The 20,183-nt window shown below is 41.0% G+C and overlaps 3 protein-coding genes across 3 annotated transcripts; 2 read left to right on the top strand and 1 right to left on the bottom strand.

Moving 5' to 3' along the window:
* The first annotated feature begins 135 nt into the window (after positions 1-135).
* On the top strand, positions 136-10,835 carry slc35a3b (solute carrier family 35 member A3b). Its single transcript, XM_046407706.1, has 8 exons — positions 136-364; positions 4,705-4,951; positions 5,057-5,211; positions 5,970-6,092; positions 6,273-6,447; positions 8,441-8,559; positions 8,714-8,847; positions 9,488-10,835. The coding sequence occupies exons 2-8, from the start codon at positions 4,747-4,749 to the stop codon at positions 9,579-9,581; spliced, it is 1,005 nt and encodes a 334-aa protein (XP_046263662.1). The 5' UTR covers positions 136-364; positions 4,705-4,746; the 3' UTR covers positions 9,582-10,835.
* Positions 10,836-11,161: 326 nt separating this feature from the next.
* On the bottom strand, positions 11,162-14,622 carry fam78ba (family with sequence similarity 78 member Ba). The gene is made up of 4 exons (XM_046407708.1): positions 14,450-14,622; positions 13,377-14,265; positions 12,900-13,179; positions 11,162-12,268 (listed from the first exon to the last, which is right to left on the bottom strand). Exons 2-4 carry the CDS (start codon positions 13,853-13,855, stop codon positions 12,026-12,028), a joined length of 1,002 nt encoding a protein of 333 aa, XP_046263664.1. The 5' UTR covers positions 13,856-14,265; positions 14,450-14,622; the 3' UTR covers positions 11,162-12,025.
* Positions 14,623-14,701: 79 nt separating this feature from the next.
* cmpk (cytidylate kinase) lies at positions 14,702-19,734 on the top strand. Its single transcript, XM_046407709.1, has 6 exons — positions 14,702-14,970; positions 16,523-16,669; positions 17,240-17,392; positions 17,486-17,562; positions 17,867-17,963; positions 18,980-19,734. The coding sequence occupies exons 1-6, from the start codon at positions 14,827-14,829 to the stop codon at positions 19,019-19,021; spliced, it is 660 nt and encodes a 219-aa protein (XP_046263665.1). The 5' UTR covers positions 14,702-14,826; the 3' UTR covers positions 19,022-19,734.
* Positions 19,735-20,183: the final 449 nt, after the last annotated feature.

The following is a 20,183-nucleotide window of genomic DNA, read 5'->3' as shown; positions in this document are numbered from 1 at the left end:
GTTTTAGCATGATATGCTACCTAGGTTTGGCTTCATGCTCACTGAGTGCTTGCCTGATAATTAGTAACATTAGAATATTTTGTGGACAATAGTGCAAGGTTATTTTTTCTCCAGCAGGTGTCACCTAACATTGGAGCGTGTGGTCACTACATGTCTGTTCATTCATCCACGGCACGGAGGGGGAGACTCCGTGGTACACCCATAGTACACCGCAACAATTTCCATCTCACATCTGGAAGCAACGGTCGGATTAACTTTATGAGTGTTACGATAAGCATACAGAGGTGCAAAATGGAGACGACTATCCAGTGAATGAGGGTCCGGACACTGTCATCCACGTATTCACCTGAGATCAGTCCGACAGGTAAGTTACTATGTGATGGAGAGTTTGAGAAGGTTCTTCTTTCAGGCTGTGTGTTTCTTGTAAACACACAAGAAACACACAGTTATCCTTGTTAGGGACGATCTCTCAAGACCCCTTCAGCGACAGCTTGATCAAATGCTACTTTATTACCAGCCGTAAAAATCAAGCAAATAATCATCTGGACAGAAATGAATATTAATGTGTGCCTGTTTAATTTAATTCAGCATAATTCATTCAGCCATTCACTCACTCACTCGGTGCTCTCCTCCCCACCTTGTGACTGATCCACATCCTGATGAAGTTGTGAAGTTCAATATTTGTTCAAGTTAACACCCATTAAAGCAAATGAATACACACTTCCTGTTAATGGAAGTCCAATCAGGTCTGCTCTCACTAAACCACGTCAGCAATTGCCTCATTCTTGTCACCACAACACTTGGGTTGAGTTTTAGACGAAACATGCCTTTTATCTGTTTATCTTACTACTATTTCCTTGTACTCAGTCACTAAACGTCCCAAAGGTGGAGGAGAGAGTGGTGGGGGCCCCACCCTTACCGGGGTCACAGTCACTGCTTTCTTTGACCTGGGTTGAGGCTTTGTAATCTGAAGCTACATCTTTTTTTAAAAAAGAAAAGTTATTGTACAGGTATGTCTGTACCCTGTTGGAGTTTTATATCCAAGCCTCAGCTACAGTATTGTCTTACAAGGAACCTGATTTGTAAAGATGCTGAATTACAAAGAAGCCAGTTTTGTTTGAGCTGAAATGGGAGCATACATCCATCCCATGTTCTACATTTGAGAAACTGTTTTTTTGACCTTTAATGAAAGGTTTCTGCTTTCGGACTAACCATTCTATCAGGTTTTTGAGAATGTAATTAAGCCAAATGACAGCATGTCGTGTTCTCCTGATAGGATGCTCAGCTGCTGAGGCTGCCACAGCTTCTATGTGATCGAAGATACGAAAACATGGACTATCAAAAAGATAATAAAGAAGATAGGTGTTTGCTGCTAGGCAGAACTCAGTCCTTCAATCAGATTTTCAACTTTTGAAGGCAGGTAGTAATTACAGTTGTCAAATAAAGTAGAGTAATAAATGTACTTTCCATCTCTGCTTTATGGTGTCTTTTTTGAATACCTTGAGCCGATCTGATGGGTTGTATTGATGCACTCTGTGTTACTTGTTTCCATCTTGACGTTTTCCACTTATACGCTTAGAGCTTTTTTTTGTTGTTGTTTGATTTCACGTCTCAGCGTCACTTTCTTTAAATATATTTAATATTTCTATTACAGTAAACGGTGTATCTTACCTCACTTAATTTTGCCACATTTCGCTTTCGTGCAAGTAACTGGAATGATTTAAGTGTCCTGTCCAGAAATCAGTTCACAACATATCAGCAGGTTTCTTACAAATTCCATCTTTAGGATCTTCACTAGAACCTAAAGTGTGTAGGTTTCTGCACAATGTTCGGCTGCACAGGATGAGTTTGTAATGATGATGCCGCTTATTAAGATATGCAGCATCCCTGCAGCTGTCCCAAGAAAATGTTAAAGAAGTATGAAGACACTTGCATAGCTGACAGCTGAAAATGAAAGTTGATAGTGTTCTTAAAATGCGGCTAAAGAGAGAGAGAGGAGAGTTTGTAGGGTTTGTAGAAGGACACGCACACACACACACACACACACACACACACACACAGAGGGGGATTGTGCAGCCCTGCCCCTCTGCTAAGCAGAGCTGCTACATAAGGGGCTCAGTGTGCTGAACACACGACACCTCTTGTCCTGACCACACCTCTCTAGCCCTCGTGGCTTCTTGAACATCTTCTTTTTACAAGATTCTTACAGCAGTAGGTACTTTATGGTCATATCATTCATCATCATATCAGGTCATTGCACAGTGGACTTTGGAATGCTTATAGACTCTCAAATTCCCACAAAAGTGAAAACAGATTAATATATTCCCTTCCACACAGTTCTTCATCAATGCTCTATTTTGTGTGCTTGAAATAAGAGCATAATGATGTAACAGTGTTAAGAAAATGCTAACTGCAAAAAAAATCCCAACTTATTATGATCAGGGCACACGACTGTCTGAAGGTGGTAGGGGAACAGTGGAGGTTAGTGATGTTGGAAGGAGGTAGTTAATGCATGCAGTGCAAACAGTGTAGTTCCTCCCTCTGTTTGAAGGCAGATGTAGCAGGAGCTGTAGTGACGTTGCTGCAGAAGACTAGTGTGGTTTGCCTCTTTGAATCTTGTGCCTTCTGCCTGCAATTTGGAGGTGATAAAGTGGAAGTGACAGCTGCGATTGTACAGAGAAAACAATGCATCAGTCAGGAAATACAAGAAAAAAGTGCGAAGAATGTCCATCTTCAAGCCCTCTGGACACCAGAGTTGTGGGAATGGTAATGCTTAAATTCTTTAAAAGTCCTCAACAGTGTGCTTTCTTGCTGGTGTTTTGTTGGAGGTTAGTAGATGAGATGCAAACTGCTTCAGTACAAATGACTAGTGATGTGCTCAAACCTTGATGTATTGTGACGTGGTGTGTTTGTGTGTGTGTGAGTCACTGATGGAGTAAGTGCCTCAGCAGAAGTACAAACACAACAGTGTAAAACTATTCCATCACAAATAAATGTATAGTATGTACAGCATGATTACATTATTGGCTTATTAGTCCTGATGCCACAGTATGTTCTGCCACTTTTGGACTTTTCTCTCATAATCACTTTTTTGTGCAGTATTGGAGTATTTTACTTTGGTCAAACAATTAAAAATTAAATCAAACCTTTCTTTTTTTTAAACAATGGACTGTATTTTAGGAGCTCTTCAGAAGTACCAATAACTCTCAAATAAATGTAATAGTGTAGTAGTAGTGTTATCAGGAGTGCAAACTACATTCTAAGTGAAGTACATTTACTCAGTTTACAGTTTTAAGGTACTTGTACTTTACTAGAGTAGTTCTATTTTATGGTACTTTATCCCTCTACTCCACTGTACTTTGCACATAACACACATACAATATTATCCCAACCTTTTTTGCTGAAGAGCTCCCACAAAAAGCAGTGTCTATGTGTGTTAGCCTCTCCACCAGAGACCAGATTTCTCTGTTAAACTTCCAAAGATGGTCTCATTTGAATAAAAGCTACATAAAAGAAGTCAAATTATCCAGCATATTATAACATAAAATGGAATAGAATTGAATTTAATAGAACAAAACAGAATTTAGGTTTTTCTTCTTTCCTACGACAATAACTGTAATACTGTAATGATGTCATATAATGTAATTTTTTACTTTGGCTACTTAGCATGTTCAGCTGATAATCTGTTTGTTCTTTTACTTGGGTATTCATATGTAAATATTTTTGCATTGTGGTACTGATACTGTTAAATACTACGGAAAACAGTCTGAATATCTCTTCCTGTACTGATGAGAACACCAGTGCCAATCAATTGTTGATAATGTTATTAGAGCAGAAAGGTTAAGCAGATTCCCGTGTTAAACAGAAGGTATGAATACTCAAGGAGACTTTTTAGTAACTGTGATCAGTGTTTAACAACAACTCTATTTACATATTGTTTATGAGATACTCCAATGTAGTGCAGCTTTACTGCGTCAGAAGACAAAGTGACCTTGTTAGAGGGACATTCAGCAAATGTTAAAATATGCAGAACTATAAAAGGCTATAGAGAACAGAAAAGAGCAGGAATAATAACACTATAATAATTTAAAATGGAAAGACTGTGGTTTTGCTGACAAACAGCTGGTCACTTTCCTTTTCATTCTCACCAGTGGTTCACCAGTTCCTCCTTCCTGAATAAGTGTTTTGTCTCTGTGGGTGTAGAACTGATTTCCATACTAAGTATAGAAAAGGTGAGAGCTGAGTCATATTGTGAAATGTGTGTTTTCCTCCATGTCTCCTTTATTTTTATTGCTGGCCTGATCTTTGTTTTATGTGCTCCAGGACTGCAGGCCAGTCACAGGAATGTCCTACACATCCTCAGGCTGGACTTTCTGTTTTACTGCCCTTTAACGATTGACCAGCATTCCTGATTGTTGTGCCCTTACGCTCTCCTCTCACACACTCTTTTTGACCTACTTTGACTTTCACACTCACTCCATATTTTTTTCTTTTAATTTTGTAATATTTAAATGGTTTCCCAAAGCAGAAGTTGGTCTGTTGCTCAGGGACGGCTTTGTTCTTACCGTGTCTACATAATGATGGCTCCATTAGTTCTGAGATAGCTTGGGGCTAGCAAATAGGGGTGTGTCTGCTGTTTCTGACTGAACCAAGTATCAATTTTCTCATTCATTCTGTCTCTTTTTCCTCCTGCCCATCTCGAAGACTCCTTCGTCTCCTGCTGACTTGAACACACAGTCCTCCACAATGGTCTTGGCCTCGTCACACTCCTTCAGGCTGAAGTATATGTCTTTGGGGGTGCTGGTGTTGCAGACCACCTCACTCGTTCTCACTATGCGCTACTCCCGCACCCTGAAGGAAGACGGCCCCCGCTACCTTGCCTCGTCCGCCGTGGTGTCGGCTGAGGTGCTCAAGATCCTCGCCTGCACCCTCCTCGTCTTCATGGAGAGCAGTGAGTAGCAAGGGTGGGGGGAGGTGCAGGTAGATTTGGCACAGCTTCACTCCATGTGCGGTCCCGTGGGTAAATTACTGACAACATGCTCTCTGTCACTGGCAGATTTCAGTGTGAAGGCCATAAACCAGCTGCTGAGGGAGGAGATTGTGAACAAGCCTGCGGAGACCATGAAGCTGGCCATTCCTGCAGGGATCTACACGCTGCAGAACAATCTGCTCTATGTTGCCTTATCCAACCTGGATGCAGCCACCTATCAGGTAACATGGAACTGTGTAGCCATGAATGTGCAGAGCTCAGCATGTATTTCACATAGAGAGGAGGCCTGCACTGGCAAAGGCAAAGAGGCAAACGCAATGCTGGTTATTATCAGTACAAAAACTACTAAGTACACTTGATCAAAAAAAGCAATAGTAAACAAGATGTCTTTAGTTTGAAAGTATTTATCTCATATTTGTCTCAGATCTCAGCTCTTCTGACTGCAGCACAGAAACTAAAGGCAGCTTCTCCGCAGTTCGATGTAGCAAAAACATTCACCATTTTTGAAATGGGAATAAAGCCATCTTTTGTTTTTTTGCTTGTTTGCTTGTTTTTTGGGGTTTTTTTTTTACTTTTTTTTCATCTGCATTCTCAGAAGTTACACTACATGGGTGCTATGATTGCTGTGTTCCCATTTCAAAAAAGTAACCTCAGCAATTCCATTTAAAGGCAGTGAAACTTCTCAAATTCAACTGCAGGAAATGTGATAAAACGCTAATATCTGGTTAGCATTCAACAGCTAGAGCTCCCATGGAGTGCTGAAAGGGTATTAGTGGGTAAGAGTGGTAGGATATATCGGATCTGTTTCTTGTTTAAAATTAGGTGTTTCCATTTTATTACTCAGAACAGTAGTAGAAACCCACTGATCACTGAATATGGGTAAAAAGTATCATGTTTTATATCATCATGGAGGAAAAAAAACAAAAGCTGACTACTTACTTTCTGTCTCAGTGATGTGTTTGTGTTGTGCTCCACACAGGTCACATACCAGCTGAAGATTCTCACCACAGCACTGTTTTCTGTCTCCATGCTGGGGAAGCGGTTGGGCTTCTACCAGTGGCTCTCGCTGCTCTTCCTCATGGCTGGAGTCATGCTAGTACAGGTAGTGCACAGTCAACAAATGCAAAGGTTTAGCCTCTGCATGAATGTGGTTTGATTCTGTTGGATGAATAGTGATGCGATTCACACACCGGATGTTTTAGTTAGAACAGAATTATATCACGTTCACTGTCAGATTTTAAGTCCTCCGTCTGTCCATTTGCTTTTATTTTAACCGCCACAGTGGCCAACAGAGTCTGAAGGTGACTCTGAGCAGAAGATCCTGTCTGCAGGCTCCCAGTTTGTGGGATTGATGGCTGTGCTGATGGCCTGTGTGTCTAGTGGCTTTGCGGGAGTTTACTTTGAGAAGCTCCTCAAAGAAACTAAACAGAGCGTGTGGGTCCGTAACATACAGCTGGGTGAGTAACTGTGGCCTTTGTTTATTTAGTAGACTGAAGCAATATCTGATGAGTGAATATCTGCATCTGTGTGTTTGTGTGTAAAAGACATAATAAGCATGTCAACGTGAACTTGACATGTGCTATTTTCGCCAATTTCACAACAACCCTAACCCATCCTCCTGTGAGATTCATGTTCTCTGTGACGAAAGGTTCAACTGATCTAAATTCAGGCACTAAATACTTTGTTGGAATAACCAAAGTTTAACTGTTATTTACTATGCGTGCAGTGGGTGTGGTTGCGCTAGTATCAGGGCTGAGGTACACTATATAGACATAAGTATTCAAACACATCTCTTTATGGGGCTGTTGTTCAGGGCTTGGGCTGAGCCCCTTACTTCCAGTGAAGGGAGATCTTAATGCTTCAGCAACAACATTGTGGACACCGCTATGCTTCCAACTTTGTAGCAACAGTTTGGTGAAGGTCCTTTTCTATTCCAGCATGACTGTGTCCCAGTGCACAAACCAAAGTCCATAAAGACATGCTGGATGAGTTTGCTGTGGAAGAACTTGACTGGGCCACACAGAGTCCTGACCTCAACCCCATCCAACACCTTTAGGATGAACTGGACCAGAGATTGCAAGCCAGATCTTCTAGTCCAACATCAGTGTCTGACCTCACAAACGCTCTACTGCTTGAATGGATAAAAACTTCCACAGAAATCCTTCCAAGAGGAGTGGAAGCTGTAACAGCTGCAAAGTATAATCTATATTGTACAAAGTATAATTGTCAGGTGTCCCATTACTCTTGTCTAAGTAGGAAGACCCTAAGAAGGACTTTTAACTGCTATGGTGTTAAAGTTTGTTTGCTATGCTATAAGCTGTTTGTCTGGGTTTTCAATTGAACCTGGACGGATTGTCTTCACATTTAGGCTCTGTTGCATGGATATTTATTAGTGTTTAGAACAGGCCAAAGAAGGAATTTATTCAGTCCAGTGAGAACTGCTTGCCTGGTGCTGATTCCAAACACATTTCTAGCTTCCAGGTTTACTGAAAAGTATAGCAATGTTTCTCATGCTGGCCCACAGACTTTATATCGTGATGATGTCACAGATATTGAAATCACTTTTCTCGACTCGAGGAAAGTTTTACAAATTTCAAACCTCCATGAATCAAAAATTTATAATTGAGGATACAGTGTTTTTGGAGTACTAAAACTCATGATATCTGCACTCTACCACGTTGATTTTCAGAATATTTTAAAAAAATCAGTCTATTGCAAGTCCTTCATTTTAAAGCTCATTTCACTAACACCAAACCCAACAAATCAGTGTTAAAGGATGGGTCGCTTTAGCGGTGTTTCTCTTCTTGTCTCTAGTTGCAAGGCTTTATGTCACTTGATTGCAGCATCACTTCCAGTAGCTCAAATTATACTCCCCATCCACTCCCCATTGACACTGTGGCAACGAATGAAATGAAAAAATGATGCTGGTTTCCCATTTGTGGTTTGATAAAGAAGTTTTTTAAAATCTGCAGTGCTGTACTTCATCTCCTGCAAAAAAGAAACTCAGTTCAGAAGACCATAGAAGATTTTAGTCTTCATGTTGCATCGTGTTGAAGCAGAAAGTATTGTACAATATACTGCAGAAGGGTGTCGCACTAATTTTCACATCAACACCAATTAAATAAAGTCAATAATGATTTTGTCTGCAATGAATGCTGTCATTTGCTGACAAAATAATGTGAAAACGCGAGGTGAAATTGTTTTTTCAAATTTTACGTGACAGACTTGATGAAACCATGATATTCTCTCTCTCTCTCTCTCTCTCTCTCTCTCCCTGTGTGTGTGCAAATCTTATACTAAATTTTACAGTTTGTTAGGCCTTGGGTTAAGTAGCTTTAGCTGTAACTTTAGTGACCTCTAGTGGCAGTTGGGTGTAGTTGAACTAATTCTTATTCTTATATTTTTGACCTTGTAGTATTTGTTCAACAAAGCTTTGTTTGTCTCTTTCAGGTTTATTTGGCTTTGTGTTTAGCCTCATAGGAATGATAGTGTATGACGGCCAGAGAGTGAGACAGTCGGGAATGTTTCAGGGCTACAACACCATCACCTGCACAGTTGTTGCCTTACAGGTTTGAAAATAATGTTTCTCTACATTCTCACTTCATCATTTGTGTCTTGTGTGATTCCAGCTGTATTTGTGTCAGTGTCACTGAAATTCACATCAGTTGTAGGGGTACATGTTGTGTGCAGCTTGCTTGCAAATGCAGTATTCTCTGTCTGCAGGCTCTGGGCGGGTTGGTCGTAGCTGTGGTTATTAAATATGCAGACAACATCCTCAAAGGATTTGCTACCTCTCTGTCCATCATCATGTCTGCGCTCATTTCATATTTCCTGCTGGAGGACTTTAATCCCACTGGGTAAATACATGCATTCTGGTACACACCTCCAAAAAGCTTAGTTTGGATTTTAAAATAATTAATTATTTTCCTACTTTTTTTAGTCATGGATTGTAATGTCAGTCTGTTGGTCTCAGGCCACCATACTGGGCCAGAAAGAAATACCCCAACTACTGAACTGATTAACATGAAATTGTATACACACGTTCATGGTTCCTATGTAATGTAACCCTCTGACATTTTCCTCTAGCGCCACCATGAGGCTTACATTTGTGTGTCTGAGTGAAATATCTCAAGAACCAGGATTAATGGATTGATTGCCATGAAGTTTTGGAAAGATGTTTGGCAACAAAGTCAAAATTTTCAGTACTTTGGTTTATATCTAAATACCACATGAATTTTACACAGTGTTATTTCACTGTAAATTATTTAATGTGCTAACATTAGCATGAAGTGGCCTACCTGACCTAATTTGTTTTATTTGCCAGTGCAGATTTTTTTACTTACCTTTGACAGATAAAAATGCTAATTGCTAATTTTGGAGGCTCACAGAAATGCTAGTCAACTTGTTTGGTTAGATGTACTGACTACACAACTGTTAACTGAATTCATTTTTAATGCTTTTTTTTCTCTTTTATTTCCTGTTTCCACCTTCTCTCAGTATATTTTTCCTAGGGTCACTACTGGTTATTGCTGCCACATTTCTTTACAGCTACGAGTGCAAACCTGCAATTAGTAGCACCATCAAAGTGTGAACGGAGACCTCTGCTAACACTACTTCCTGTAAGACCTGTCGACCGGCAGCCAGAGTACAATGAAGCTATCCTGCCATGTCAACTGAAAATGTTGCAGTCAAAGTAACATACTGCATGACCAAATTATCCCATAGAAATGGACTGTAAGTGTAATTTCAAGGGACCAGGAGGAGATGAAAGCATGGGTTCATGGATGATTGCAAATCGGTACTTTATAATTCAATATTTCAATTGTGTATTTATATGTTATGGGGTATGGGGAAAGGGAGTATATTTACATAACAAAAAGGTTATCGCTATTGATGGTTCTGAGGGCGCCTGCCTCAAAGGGAGGAAAATCCTTGACAGAGCTTCCATCTAGTGGTGGAATGAGGAGCAAGTTTGCTGCAAAGAGGAGGGGTTACCTCTGTTCAAAGATGCTGAATGTCCTTTTTCATATGAGATGAAATAAGATGTGATATGACTGGGCTGACCTTGCTGCTCACAGTCTGAGTATTTATATCAAAAGCACACATTCTAGTGTTATTTAAATGCAAAATAAGGGTTTTTATGTAAGAATAAATGAATAAATTAAGGCATCTTTCATGCTGAAACAACCAGCTCTGCCTTGATCTTTCTTCTTACTTCAAAGAGAAATGAATGGATGAATTGGATCTGTGCGTGAGTGTGCACACTCGCACACATACTAATGCATACACACAGAGTTAGGCACACCCGTGAATATGCTGAACTGAGTTCTTCTGTGTGTGTGTGTTCCAGTTGCAGTGCACTCAGAAACACCAAACCAGTCTCTATAGCAACAGATGGCTGAACTGCAGTGCCATGACAAATGTAGACACACAGATTTAATATAACCTATTTTAACTTCTCTGAGTATTTTACATGGTAATAACAGCCATTTTTATTCAACAATGTCCCTGACAAATTAAAACAGAATTGAGGCAGATGAACAAAACCAACACATATTTCCTATTTAACCAGTTTTGTCACAGTCACAGATAATCTTTGCATAGTTGTGGATTTTGGAGCAAATGAGTATATCTTGATGGAAATCGAGTGTTTGTGATGAAAAATGAGCAGGCAGATGGGAAGGTGAGGCGTGAACCTGGAGAGAAGCACAGATGGAGGATGAATCATGTGACTTGTGCATGGAGTGACGGGCAGGGACTCGGACTGAACCCAGTGTGAGCCACTGGACAGACCATAGCCATGACACAGGAAGGCCTTCATCTGTCATTATATGCACCAACCTGCAGCAAAATTATACATATTAATGACATAACGAGAAACTGTGATATGATCTCATACAAAAATGGCACTAATTCAGATCTTTTCAAAATAAAATTGGTTCATTCCACAACAAGGAAACTATTGAGAGTACATTTAGATTCCCTGATTGGAGGAAGATTTATGTAACTTGGTAATGCAACTTGGCCTGATTAGTGCCACATCAAATCTACCCTAGGTCTGAGTACAGTCGGGCCCCATTCCAGCTATGATGTATGTGATCTCGACTTCTATCACGATCTTGTCTTGAATTTGTTGTATGGCACTATTCCAAGTCATTCAGATTGCACTTATTAAAAGCAGAGCCAACATTATTTATTCAGTGTGGTAACAAGTCCAGCTCATCGCTCTGATAGTTTGTCGCCCGTCTGAATACAACAACAGCTGCACTACAGAGGCAATTGAGTTGAAAATACGTTGTTGTATTAGCAAAACTCGAGTGAAAACTACAGCATATTTGTTTTTCTTTTATGCAAGGTGAGTGCTCTTAATACAATCTGACTGATGCATGAGCTCATCTTAAACTAAAAAGATAATACTTTAATACTTTGTCTCTTTTAAATCTTCTGAATACATCCTTTAACTCTGGTACTGAGTGTGCTGAAAAAGGCCTTTGTTGGCACTGACGAGGTTAAACCAGCCTAAATCTTTTTCCTTTTTTTTTTTTTGGCTGATTTTTCAATCAAAATGTCTTCAGGTATCAAGTTATACAAAACAAATGTTATTCTTAAACTTCTCAAAGACAGTTTATGTGGCTCTCTCTCACTCTCTCATGCAATGAGATCTACATAAGGATGCAGGATGCAGTTCTTGTTGTGGTCTAATACCTCTGTGGTACGTCTAAAAAACAGCGTTCCTTCTTTGCTAAAAAGCAGGCAGAACTTTTAAAAGCAGTCCAAACTCGTTGAGGGCCGAACAAGCCTCAATGCAAGCGAGGCCCTTGGCACTAGTTCTCTGTATACTTCCATTCTGACACCGTACTGTGTCAGATGCAAGACATAATATCCACTTTGGCTCGTTATAATTGTCCACCTAAATCTTTCGGGGATAATGAGCCACTGGCATCTCCAGCGTGGGGAAATCATTTCTCCTCTGATAGTCTTCAAGACTTGATCACCTTCATCCCCATCTTTCTGCAAAAGGGAACAATTATACTTTTATTTTGGCGGTATGACCACTAGTGGTGCCCCTCTCCTTGGCCTCCACATTAGCACTTGGGCGTCATTAGCATTCGGCCTCCCCAGTGCGTTGGGAGGAATGGGCTCCTGGTAGTTAAGGATGTGCGGTTGCTCCTGGTAAGGACAGCCCACCAAAGAGGCCCGAGAGCCCAGAGGCATGTCTGGGTCCACGGCAATGTCCACCCGCATCCTCCATCGAACCGTCTGCAACACGATACGCTCCTGGAGGAGGAGAGCAGCATGATGTTAATATGGTCGATACTGTGTGTGTATGCATGGTGCAGTCTATGTTAAGTACGTGAAGAGCGTTCTGTTATAGTCCAAGTTGATTGTGCATTACATTATCTCCTCTTCTTCTTATAGATAAGTAATGAGTGTGCTGCCCAATAAATGGCGTATCACTTAGGCTTTGTAAAATACAATCTTAACAGACTCAGAAGAAAGTTTGGTCTCAACTTGGAAACTAACAGCGAAGAAAACAAGCCTGACAGCCTTCTCTGTAACAGCTTCAGAAGATTAAAACTCTTTCACGATAATACATGGATATTGTACTGACTCATGATGGGCCACTGCAGGGGCTTTATTTGGGAGAAGGCAACGATGAGGTACTTTGTAACTTTACACCACAAAGGTAAAGTGCATGGGGAGATGATTACATCACAGTGCGTCTGTGTGTGTAGTGCAAGAGCAGTTTCTAAAGCTGTATAGCCAGTCTTCTTCATTATGAGCAAAATGTGGCAGTGCAAAACATCGAAAAAAATAATATTGTGGCTTATTAAGATATGAGTTTGATGCATGAGGGAAATGAATGTTTCATCTTGAGTGTCAGGGTGCTGTCTGTGTTATTGCTTACCTTGGTGACGGAGTTCATGGCTACCAGCCAGGTGATGAAGCTCTGGTCCCTGGTGATGTGGGTCAACATGGGTGTGTTGCTGTTACTGATGGGCACTGCCCAGGTTACACTGGGGTAGAAGTTGTCATTCATACTGACCGTCAGACGGGACGGTTTGGATGTGGGTCCGGTCAGGGTGACTGTCTCGGTGGTGTTGCCGTACCAAGGGTAGCTCACGCCATCCGAGTCACTGATGGCTTTGACACGACCCTCTCGCAGTTCTGGTAACTCCCAGCTGGACCTGCGGCAGTGGACAGAGGAGGACAGGGTGAGAGGATGAGAGTTTTTTTGGGGGGGCAAGGGCAGGTGTTAGTTTGTGGCGTGGATGCCCTGAGTGTGTGAGATAAGAGAGCTGCGCACATCCAAACGCTAAACACACATACTGAGCTCCTTCAGTGGCAAAAGGTTCATGTCTGATGAGTTCTGCTATACACTTACATGCCAATATCCCCATAGGTGTTGTAGAACTCCATCTGGGTACAAGCTTGGATCCAGCCCACCACCCAGGTTTCATTGCGGGGCACTGGTGGCATCACAACCCCTGCTGAGGCCCTGAAGTAAGGCGTCTTGTAACGGAGCACAATCGGTGAGTTCTCCTCAATGATGGTGGGACACTGGTCAATAGAGGCCGACACCTCATACACCACAATGTTCTCCCGTCTGATGCGGGGCTTGCATGCAATGCTCTGAATACAGCCCATAGTCCAGGCGACAAGCAAAATGAGCAAAACCAGAGAAGTAGGGAGCAAATGATACTTAGCTAGTATGCACATCAGTCCCCTCCGGGTTCCACCCTTGCCTGAAGAGCAGATCTGATTTTTTAGTTGCCCATCACCACTGATTGGTTGGGAAGGATAAAAACAAATATATAAAGTATAGGGAGTATCACAGTCACCATTGATCAAACATAAAATCATCCACCATCATATTTTGATGTGTAGGGGAGAGTGCAATGGGGCCTGGGGGGGAAGTATCACAGATCTCCGCAGCCTCCTCCCCCCGGTCTGCCTGCTGACTGCCGCACTGCCCTTGGCGCTCGTCCCCAGAAACTGCAATCCGGCCTCCCCTGGAGTGCTGCTGCTTCTCCGCCGTGCGTCCGGTGGCTCCCCTGTTCTTTGTCGAGTCCACACGTCCGGCTGCACGTCGGTGCCCCTTGATCCTGCTGCTCTGCTCCCAGCTCTGCGCTGTCATGTCAAGTGGCGACAGGGCAGCCAGGTGCGTCAGAGGAGGGGGGCTGGATGCCTTTTGTTTGCTTGGCTTTCCTGTGTTAGCCCTACATTCGCGCGGCGCCCTCAAAAGACAAAATCAGGACCTTCATCACCTTGACCTACATGAGAGGAAGCTTCATCTAATTAGCGAGAATGTGTCTTATAAAGGAGAGGCAACACGGCTATAACAGGCTATTTTAATGTTTTCCACACAGGGTGCTTCCATTCTTGGGGATGCATGAATGGTGCATCATGAATGGAGGCAGCGAAGCAGAATAAACGTGCAGAAAACAGAGACTATACCAAGCGGCTCGAGCGTCTCACGGTTAGTCGTCCCAGCGTTATGTTTCCTCAAGCTGGTGGGCATCGCGCGGACAGCATCTTTTCCCAGCCGCGGGTCGCCTCGTTCGGTTTGGAGGTGCTGATGCTGGAGAGACAGGGGAGGGGCGTCACCCGACCTCTGCATTGAAAAAAATAACAAGTGCACATAGGCGTGGCTACAAGGCTGCGTCACTTGTACGTGTAACTCGATTGGTGGATAAAGTCAAAAGCGGAAGTGGTGTCGTTTGGCTCATCGACTTCCTACCCGCCGGTCCTGACACGCATTCAGCGGTCAGCTCGGCTGTTATTTCTGTCCCCACCCTGCCAGCCCACGCCAGTTGAGCTGCTAGCACTGGTTTATGATCGGTCCTTTGTTAGTTAACGTTTCACAGAGGGTGTCGAGCTTGTTTTATCGGGTGTCGCTGATGATGAAGCCGCAGGTTGTGTTCGTGCTGGGCGGGCCTGGCGCCGGCAAAGGGACCCAGTGCTCCAAAATCGTAGAGGTACGACAGATGCTACAAGAAAGGACAATGAAAACTATTGACTTTGATGGGTAGGATTTGGCATGTCGGGATAAAAATAGTATTTAGTGAATTGGGGGATGCCTGTGCCTTTCAATAGCGCCGTTTGCACCAGGTTTTGTCTAAATGACATTGACTTCCGGTTGTCCTCGAAAATGAACCTGTGTGTTAGCCAGCTAGCCGGTTAGCTTCATAGGGTATACAGTTTATGTGCTGATATACAAGCCTGCGTTGACGCACAGGAGCCACGAAGTGCTCTTTTAATACTGTGGAATGGAGATGCAACGATTAGTCTATAGAGAATTAATTGTCAGTTATTTTGACATATTTTAATAACCTTTAAGTCTTATTTATGAGCAAAAGAAATGTGATATTTTCAGTTTCTCAAATGTAAGTATTTTGTGGCTTTGGAGCTGTTGCACAGGCAGAACAAGACATATGATGAAGTCACTTTGAGCTCTAGGATTCTGTCTCAAAGATTTTTGCACTGTTTTCTAATGTTTTTTAGACCGATTGATTAACCGAGAAATGATCTGCAGATTGATCGGTAATGACAATAATAATTAGTTGCAGACCAATTTCTCAAAATTGTAGTAATGAAACTTTTAAATGAATGAAAAGGCTAAATTTAATGTCTGCTTAATAGTTTCACACTGAACAAATAGCCATTGACAGCCCATTGACATTTGCTCCATATGTAACTTTATCAGTGACTTTTGTATACAGTTGATGTTATGTAATGATCAGTCGAAGTTTGGAGTGCACTTGGCTCCTCCACCTTCAGCTTTGAACGAAGAGAAGCAGATAGTGAGGTAGATATTTATTGACTGCAGAACATTTACCTCGATGTGTCATCATGACACTGTTCTTAAGAATAATAATAATAATAGAGCGTAAATCAAGACCAGTCTATAAAGACTATAAAGTCGAGCCAAGCAGCCTAATGGTTAAGGTTTATTCTTTATTAATTTCTTCACTCCATTATGCTCTACCACTGAAAACCAGCATGGGTTTCACATAATGCATTTTTAAAAGTTTGAGAAGAACCAACTGTACTTAAAGATAATTCTTGGATATTTGTCTGAAAGTCAAACTCATGAGAGCTCACGAAGCTGCAGCTCTGCTGGGGGCCAGTGTGATTTTTTTTGATACATGTACATGTGTTTGGCTAAGGCGACTTTATAACCGCTTCTGTTCACGGATGTTACTGGGTGTTGGCTGCCATGTTTCAGGTACGGTGGTTATGCCTGAGTGGCAACTATGCATAGAAGGTCCTTTCATTCAGTGCACAAGGGTTGACTTCTTCTTTCTGGGCTGTGAGTGAGAAGAATTTAGCCTGTCTGTAAAGACTGTCCTCTCAGATTTCTAGTTTTAGTGTTAATAGAAATCTACAGACTTCTACAGACAAACAAAAAAACTTTCCTCTCACCAGAGATTGACTTTTGATTGCTAGTTTCAAAGTGCTGTCTCTAAGAAACCATTTTCATGATGAGATCCAGTTATCATATTAAAAAATGTCCCTTTTGTCTCTCAGGCCTACAACTATACCCATTTGTCTGCTGGGGACTTACTGAGGGAAGAGCGGGCGAGAGAGGGGTCAGAGTGCGGACAGCTCATTGCCAACTACATCAAAGAGGGTAAAATTGTCCCTGTGGAGATAACCATCAACTTACTCAAGAAGGTATGCAGCACATACAAGTTTGTCAGGTTTCAGTCAGGACCTTTTCACAATTCAATCCAAGTCAACGTTTGTTCAGGCATTGGGAAGAAAATCCTTTTTTTTTTTTTTTTCAAAAAACTGAAAATTAAACCTTCCCTCTGATCACAAATTTCTCTAAAAGAAATAAAGGCTGATTCATTCTCTTGGCTAGTCATGCCAGTATTTGTGCTGGACTTGTTTTGGTTGGATCACAAACACCCAGTCAATTAGTCAGTGATATCAGAACATTTCTGCAGTCATTTATTTAGTAAACATCCTCTAGTCTTGAATGTGAGACCTGGATCCAGGATTTCTTTTTTCTTGTTTCATATCATTTAGATTGAAATGTTTTTGTTTTTTCTTTCTTGGTGAACTTCGTCAGCATTGTGATTTGGGTGGTTTTTATGCATACTGAGTGTATTGTGTCATTATTATTATTATTATTATTATTATTAATTGATTGATCTGTGTGCAGTTGGATTATGATTCATTTGAATAAACCGATATTTATTGTGAATTTTTTCAAGTTTATTGTTGTTTCTGTTTTGTAAGGCAATGGAAGACACCATGCAGAAAGATGAGAAAAAATTCCGTTTCCTAATAGACGGTTTCCCTCGCAACGAGGACAACCTTCAGGGGTGGAACACTGTCATGGATGGCAAAGCAGATGTCAAATTTGTGCTTTTCTTTGACTGTGGCAATGAGGTATGTCATGGAAACTACAAAGTGTGCCAGAACTGAGCTAATGTCCTCAGAGCCATTTTACAGTGAGCATGCAGCCTTTCTTGTTGTTCACAGGTTTGCATCGACAGATGTCTAGAAAGAGGGAAGAGCAGTGGACGCACAGATGACAACAGAGAAAGTTTGGAGAAGAGGTACAGTCCTGCAACACAAACAAAATACTTTGGGCTTTGACAGTATTGAACTATGGGTTTCAGAATATGCAGTGTTTTTTAATAAGTGTAGTTCCTGCTGTCTTCACCACAAATTGATTTCATGTACCGATTTCCTTTTGTCCATAACAAAGTACAACAAGCATATCTGATCTGTATAGATTTGTCTGACCTGTTTAGCAGACTGTCGGATACCTACATGTGTGTTTTTGACCTAATTTTTGTCTCCTTGGAGTCCCCTGTGTCATCTGACCCCAATAACCAGGCATGTTTTTCTTTGATGCAGAATCCAAACCTACCTGCAGTCTACACGACCAATTATTGAACTGTACGAGAAACAAGGCAAGGTGCGCACTGTAGACGCCTCTCGTTCCGTGGACGAGGTAAGTAAAAGATATCTGACAACATGAACATGAATACTTCATGTGGATTTCTGAAGGAACATTCTGGGGTATGTGGAGCCTGGAAGCAGGAGTGCTAAGCAATGAATGCTGAGTTGCCCCCCTTTATTTTTCACATGCATCTGCTGCAGGTGGCAGTTGTCTGTGCTTACCTTAAGATGTGCATGTACCAGCTGATTGTGTGGCAACTGGTTTCAAAGCCTGCCCTGGTCCAAAATGACTCTCTCTCTTTCCCTGTACCCACTCCATCCTGCTCTGTCTTTTCTTTCTTTCCCTCTTAGGTCTGTCAACAAACACGTTAATCAAACAGAGTACTTACAATAAGAGGTAGAAAGATGATAAATAACAGCAAATGGCAATACTTACTCTTACACTGATCTGAAATTAAATGAGTGCATATAAATTAGGTGCATAACAACAAATATATACTTATATTTCTCTCAGTGAGTGGGGAAAATAATAAAGGAAATCATGGTTACTAATAATAATAATCAGACCTGTTTTCAGCCTTTTATGTTTTTTTGGGGGTGCTGAGATTAAATTTAGGTGTACTAGAGCACCTCTAAAAAAGTAAAAGCGCCTATAGCTGAAACAGTTTATTAAACGATAAACAGAATTCAATAAAACTGAATATGAGTGTTTTTTTTCTATTTCTGGAAAAAAATAATCAATCAGTGGATGTCCTATTGAGTGTTGGGATTTTTCCCCCTGAGATTTCATAAACATAATGATGAATTGATAAATTAAAAAATAAATGCTAAATGCTTCAAAAAATATCCGTCAAAGGGGAATTTGATTAAATCCTCTCCATCTGTACATTCCTCGTTATACAGCTATCCGTGACTGTGTCAGCTCATCCCCAAATCTCAGCAATGGAGCTGATGAGTTTTATGTTATCAAAACCAACAAGAATGATGCTCAAAATGAATCGTTTGAAATGCAGTCTTTGTTTGTATCCTGACAAGTGACGGTACACTCACTGTTTTTTCCTCTTACAGGTGTTTGCTGATGTGAAAGCCATCCTTGACAGAGAGGGTTGAGTTGCTGTCAACATCCATTTATGTTTTTAGTAGTTTTCTTTTATCAAATGCAAGTACACTATGATAAGTTTATATGTCATAAGTTCATAAGACTTTTTACTTTTGTTTACTTCTTTTTTTGTTTGTTTTCCATCTTTTTTGTGAATGATGCACTGTGTTTGAGTGTGTGCGCACAATATGTGTCGGTATGAATGAGAAGTCCAGTTGCCTAGCGGCTAATTGTGATCAAGTGATTTGTATTCAGAAGAACTCACAGCTGCACCATCTTTCATCATAGTTTGACGTCTTTGCATTGGAACTCAACGGATCATTAGATTAGAAGGATACTTTGTCAGGCGCTTCTACTACTGAAAATCTCTCCAAAAACGCTATATATCACTAATCTCTTCAGAGTACTATGTCATTGGAAGCAGCTACAAGCAGCAGCTTCAGACCAAATCGTTGTTTAACCTGATGACAGCCGCCTCCATGGACCCAATAGCCTCCAAATAAAATGCATAAAACGTCTGTCTCGTGTTTAGTGGACAGCTTTACACAGGCATGTAGAGTTGTATGTTTCTGTGATTAGATGGCCCATTCTTGAATTTCACTTTGATGTGCTTCATCACAGCTATGAAACTGGGGAGTAGTCAGTGAGAAAATGAATTATTAAAAATGAACATTTTGTTAAATCTGTACTGTATCTGTTTGAAGGAGGGGGGGATAAAAGTGATGAGTAAAAACAATGCCTTTTTTTCCTTTTGTTTTGCTCATTTAGTTGAGAATATGTATGCAATGCTATGTAAGGGTTGTCTGTTTATACAGCATGTGCTTCCGCTTTTTTCTATTAACTATGCAAGTATAGCACTGTAGTTCATTACTCAAAACATCCTGGCCAACCTAACCCCACTCGCTATGTAGCTTTCAACCTAATCGTCCAGTAGGGGACGCTTGGCTTCACTGTGTTATTTAAGAAGGTTAAAGTGAGTTTTTGTTTTTTGTTTTTTTTGTTTTTTCAGTTTCTCAAAATCTCAGAGATATTAACTGGAGTTTCTACTTATATCTAGTTTGGTATTATACCTTTATTTTTGTTTAATGGAGACTCATGTATTTATTCTGACATTAGTGTATTGTATTGTATTGTATTGTATATTTAGAACAAAAAAAACAAAAGTCATTTTCT

Source organism: Scatophagus argus, chromosome 13, assembly GCF_020382885.2.
Source record: "Scatophagus argus isolate fScaArg1 chromosome 13, fScaArg1.pri, whole genome shotgun sequence".
Lineage (NCBI taxonomy): Eukaryota > Metazoa > Chordata > Actinopteri > Scatophagidae > Scatophagus > Scatophagus argus.
The sequence above is the reverse complement of the archived record's forward strand: the minus strand, read 5'-3'. Positions and strand labels throughout refer to the sequence as shown.

Coding starts and splice junctions, on each gene's coding strand:
- slc35a3b (XM_046407706.1), top strand. CDS start 4,747: ATGGTCTTGGCCTCGTCACACTCCTTCAGGCTGAAGTATATGTCTTTG. Junction 6,448..8,440: donor GGTCCGTAACATACAGCTGG/GTGAGTAACTGT, acceptor TGTCTCTTTCAG/GTTTATTTGGCTTTGTGTTT. Junction 8,848..9,487: donor GAGGACTTTAATCCCACTGG/GTAAATACATGC, acceptor ACCTTCTCTCAG/TATATTTTTCCTAGGGTCAC.
- fam78ba (XM_046407708.1), bottom strand. CDS start 13,855: ATGATTTTATGTTTGATCAATGGTGACTGTGATACTCCCTATACTTTA. Junction 13,180..13,376: donor ACCTATGGGGATATTGGCAT/GTAAGTGTATAG, acceptor CCACTGCCGCAG/GTCCAGCTGGGAGTTACCAG. Junction 12,269..12,899: donor CCATGAACTCCGTCACCAAG/GTAAGCAATAAC, acceptor CTCCTCCTCCAG/GAGCGTATCGTGTTGCAGAC.
- cmpk (XM_046407709.1), top strand. CDS start 14,827: ATGATCGGTCCTTTGTTAGTTAACGTTTCACAGAGGGTGTCGAGCTTG. Junction 17,393..17,485: donor TCTTTGACTGTGGCAATGAG/GTATGTCATGGA, acceptor TGTTGTTCACAG/GTTTGCATCGACAGATGTCT. Junction 17,964..18,979: donor CCTCTCGTTCCGTGGACGAG/GTAAGTAAAAGA, acceptor TTCCTCTTACAG/GTGTTTGCTGATGTGAAAGC.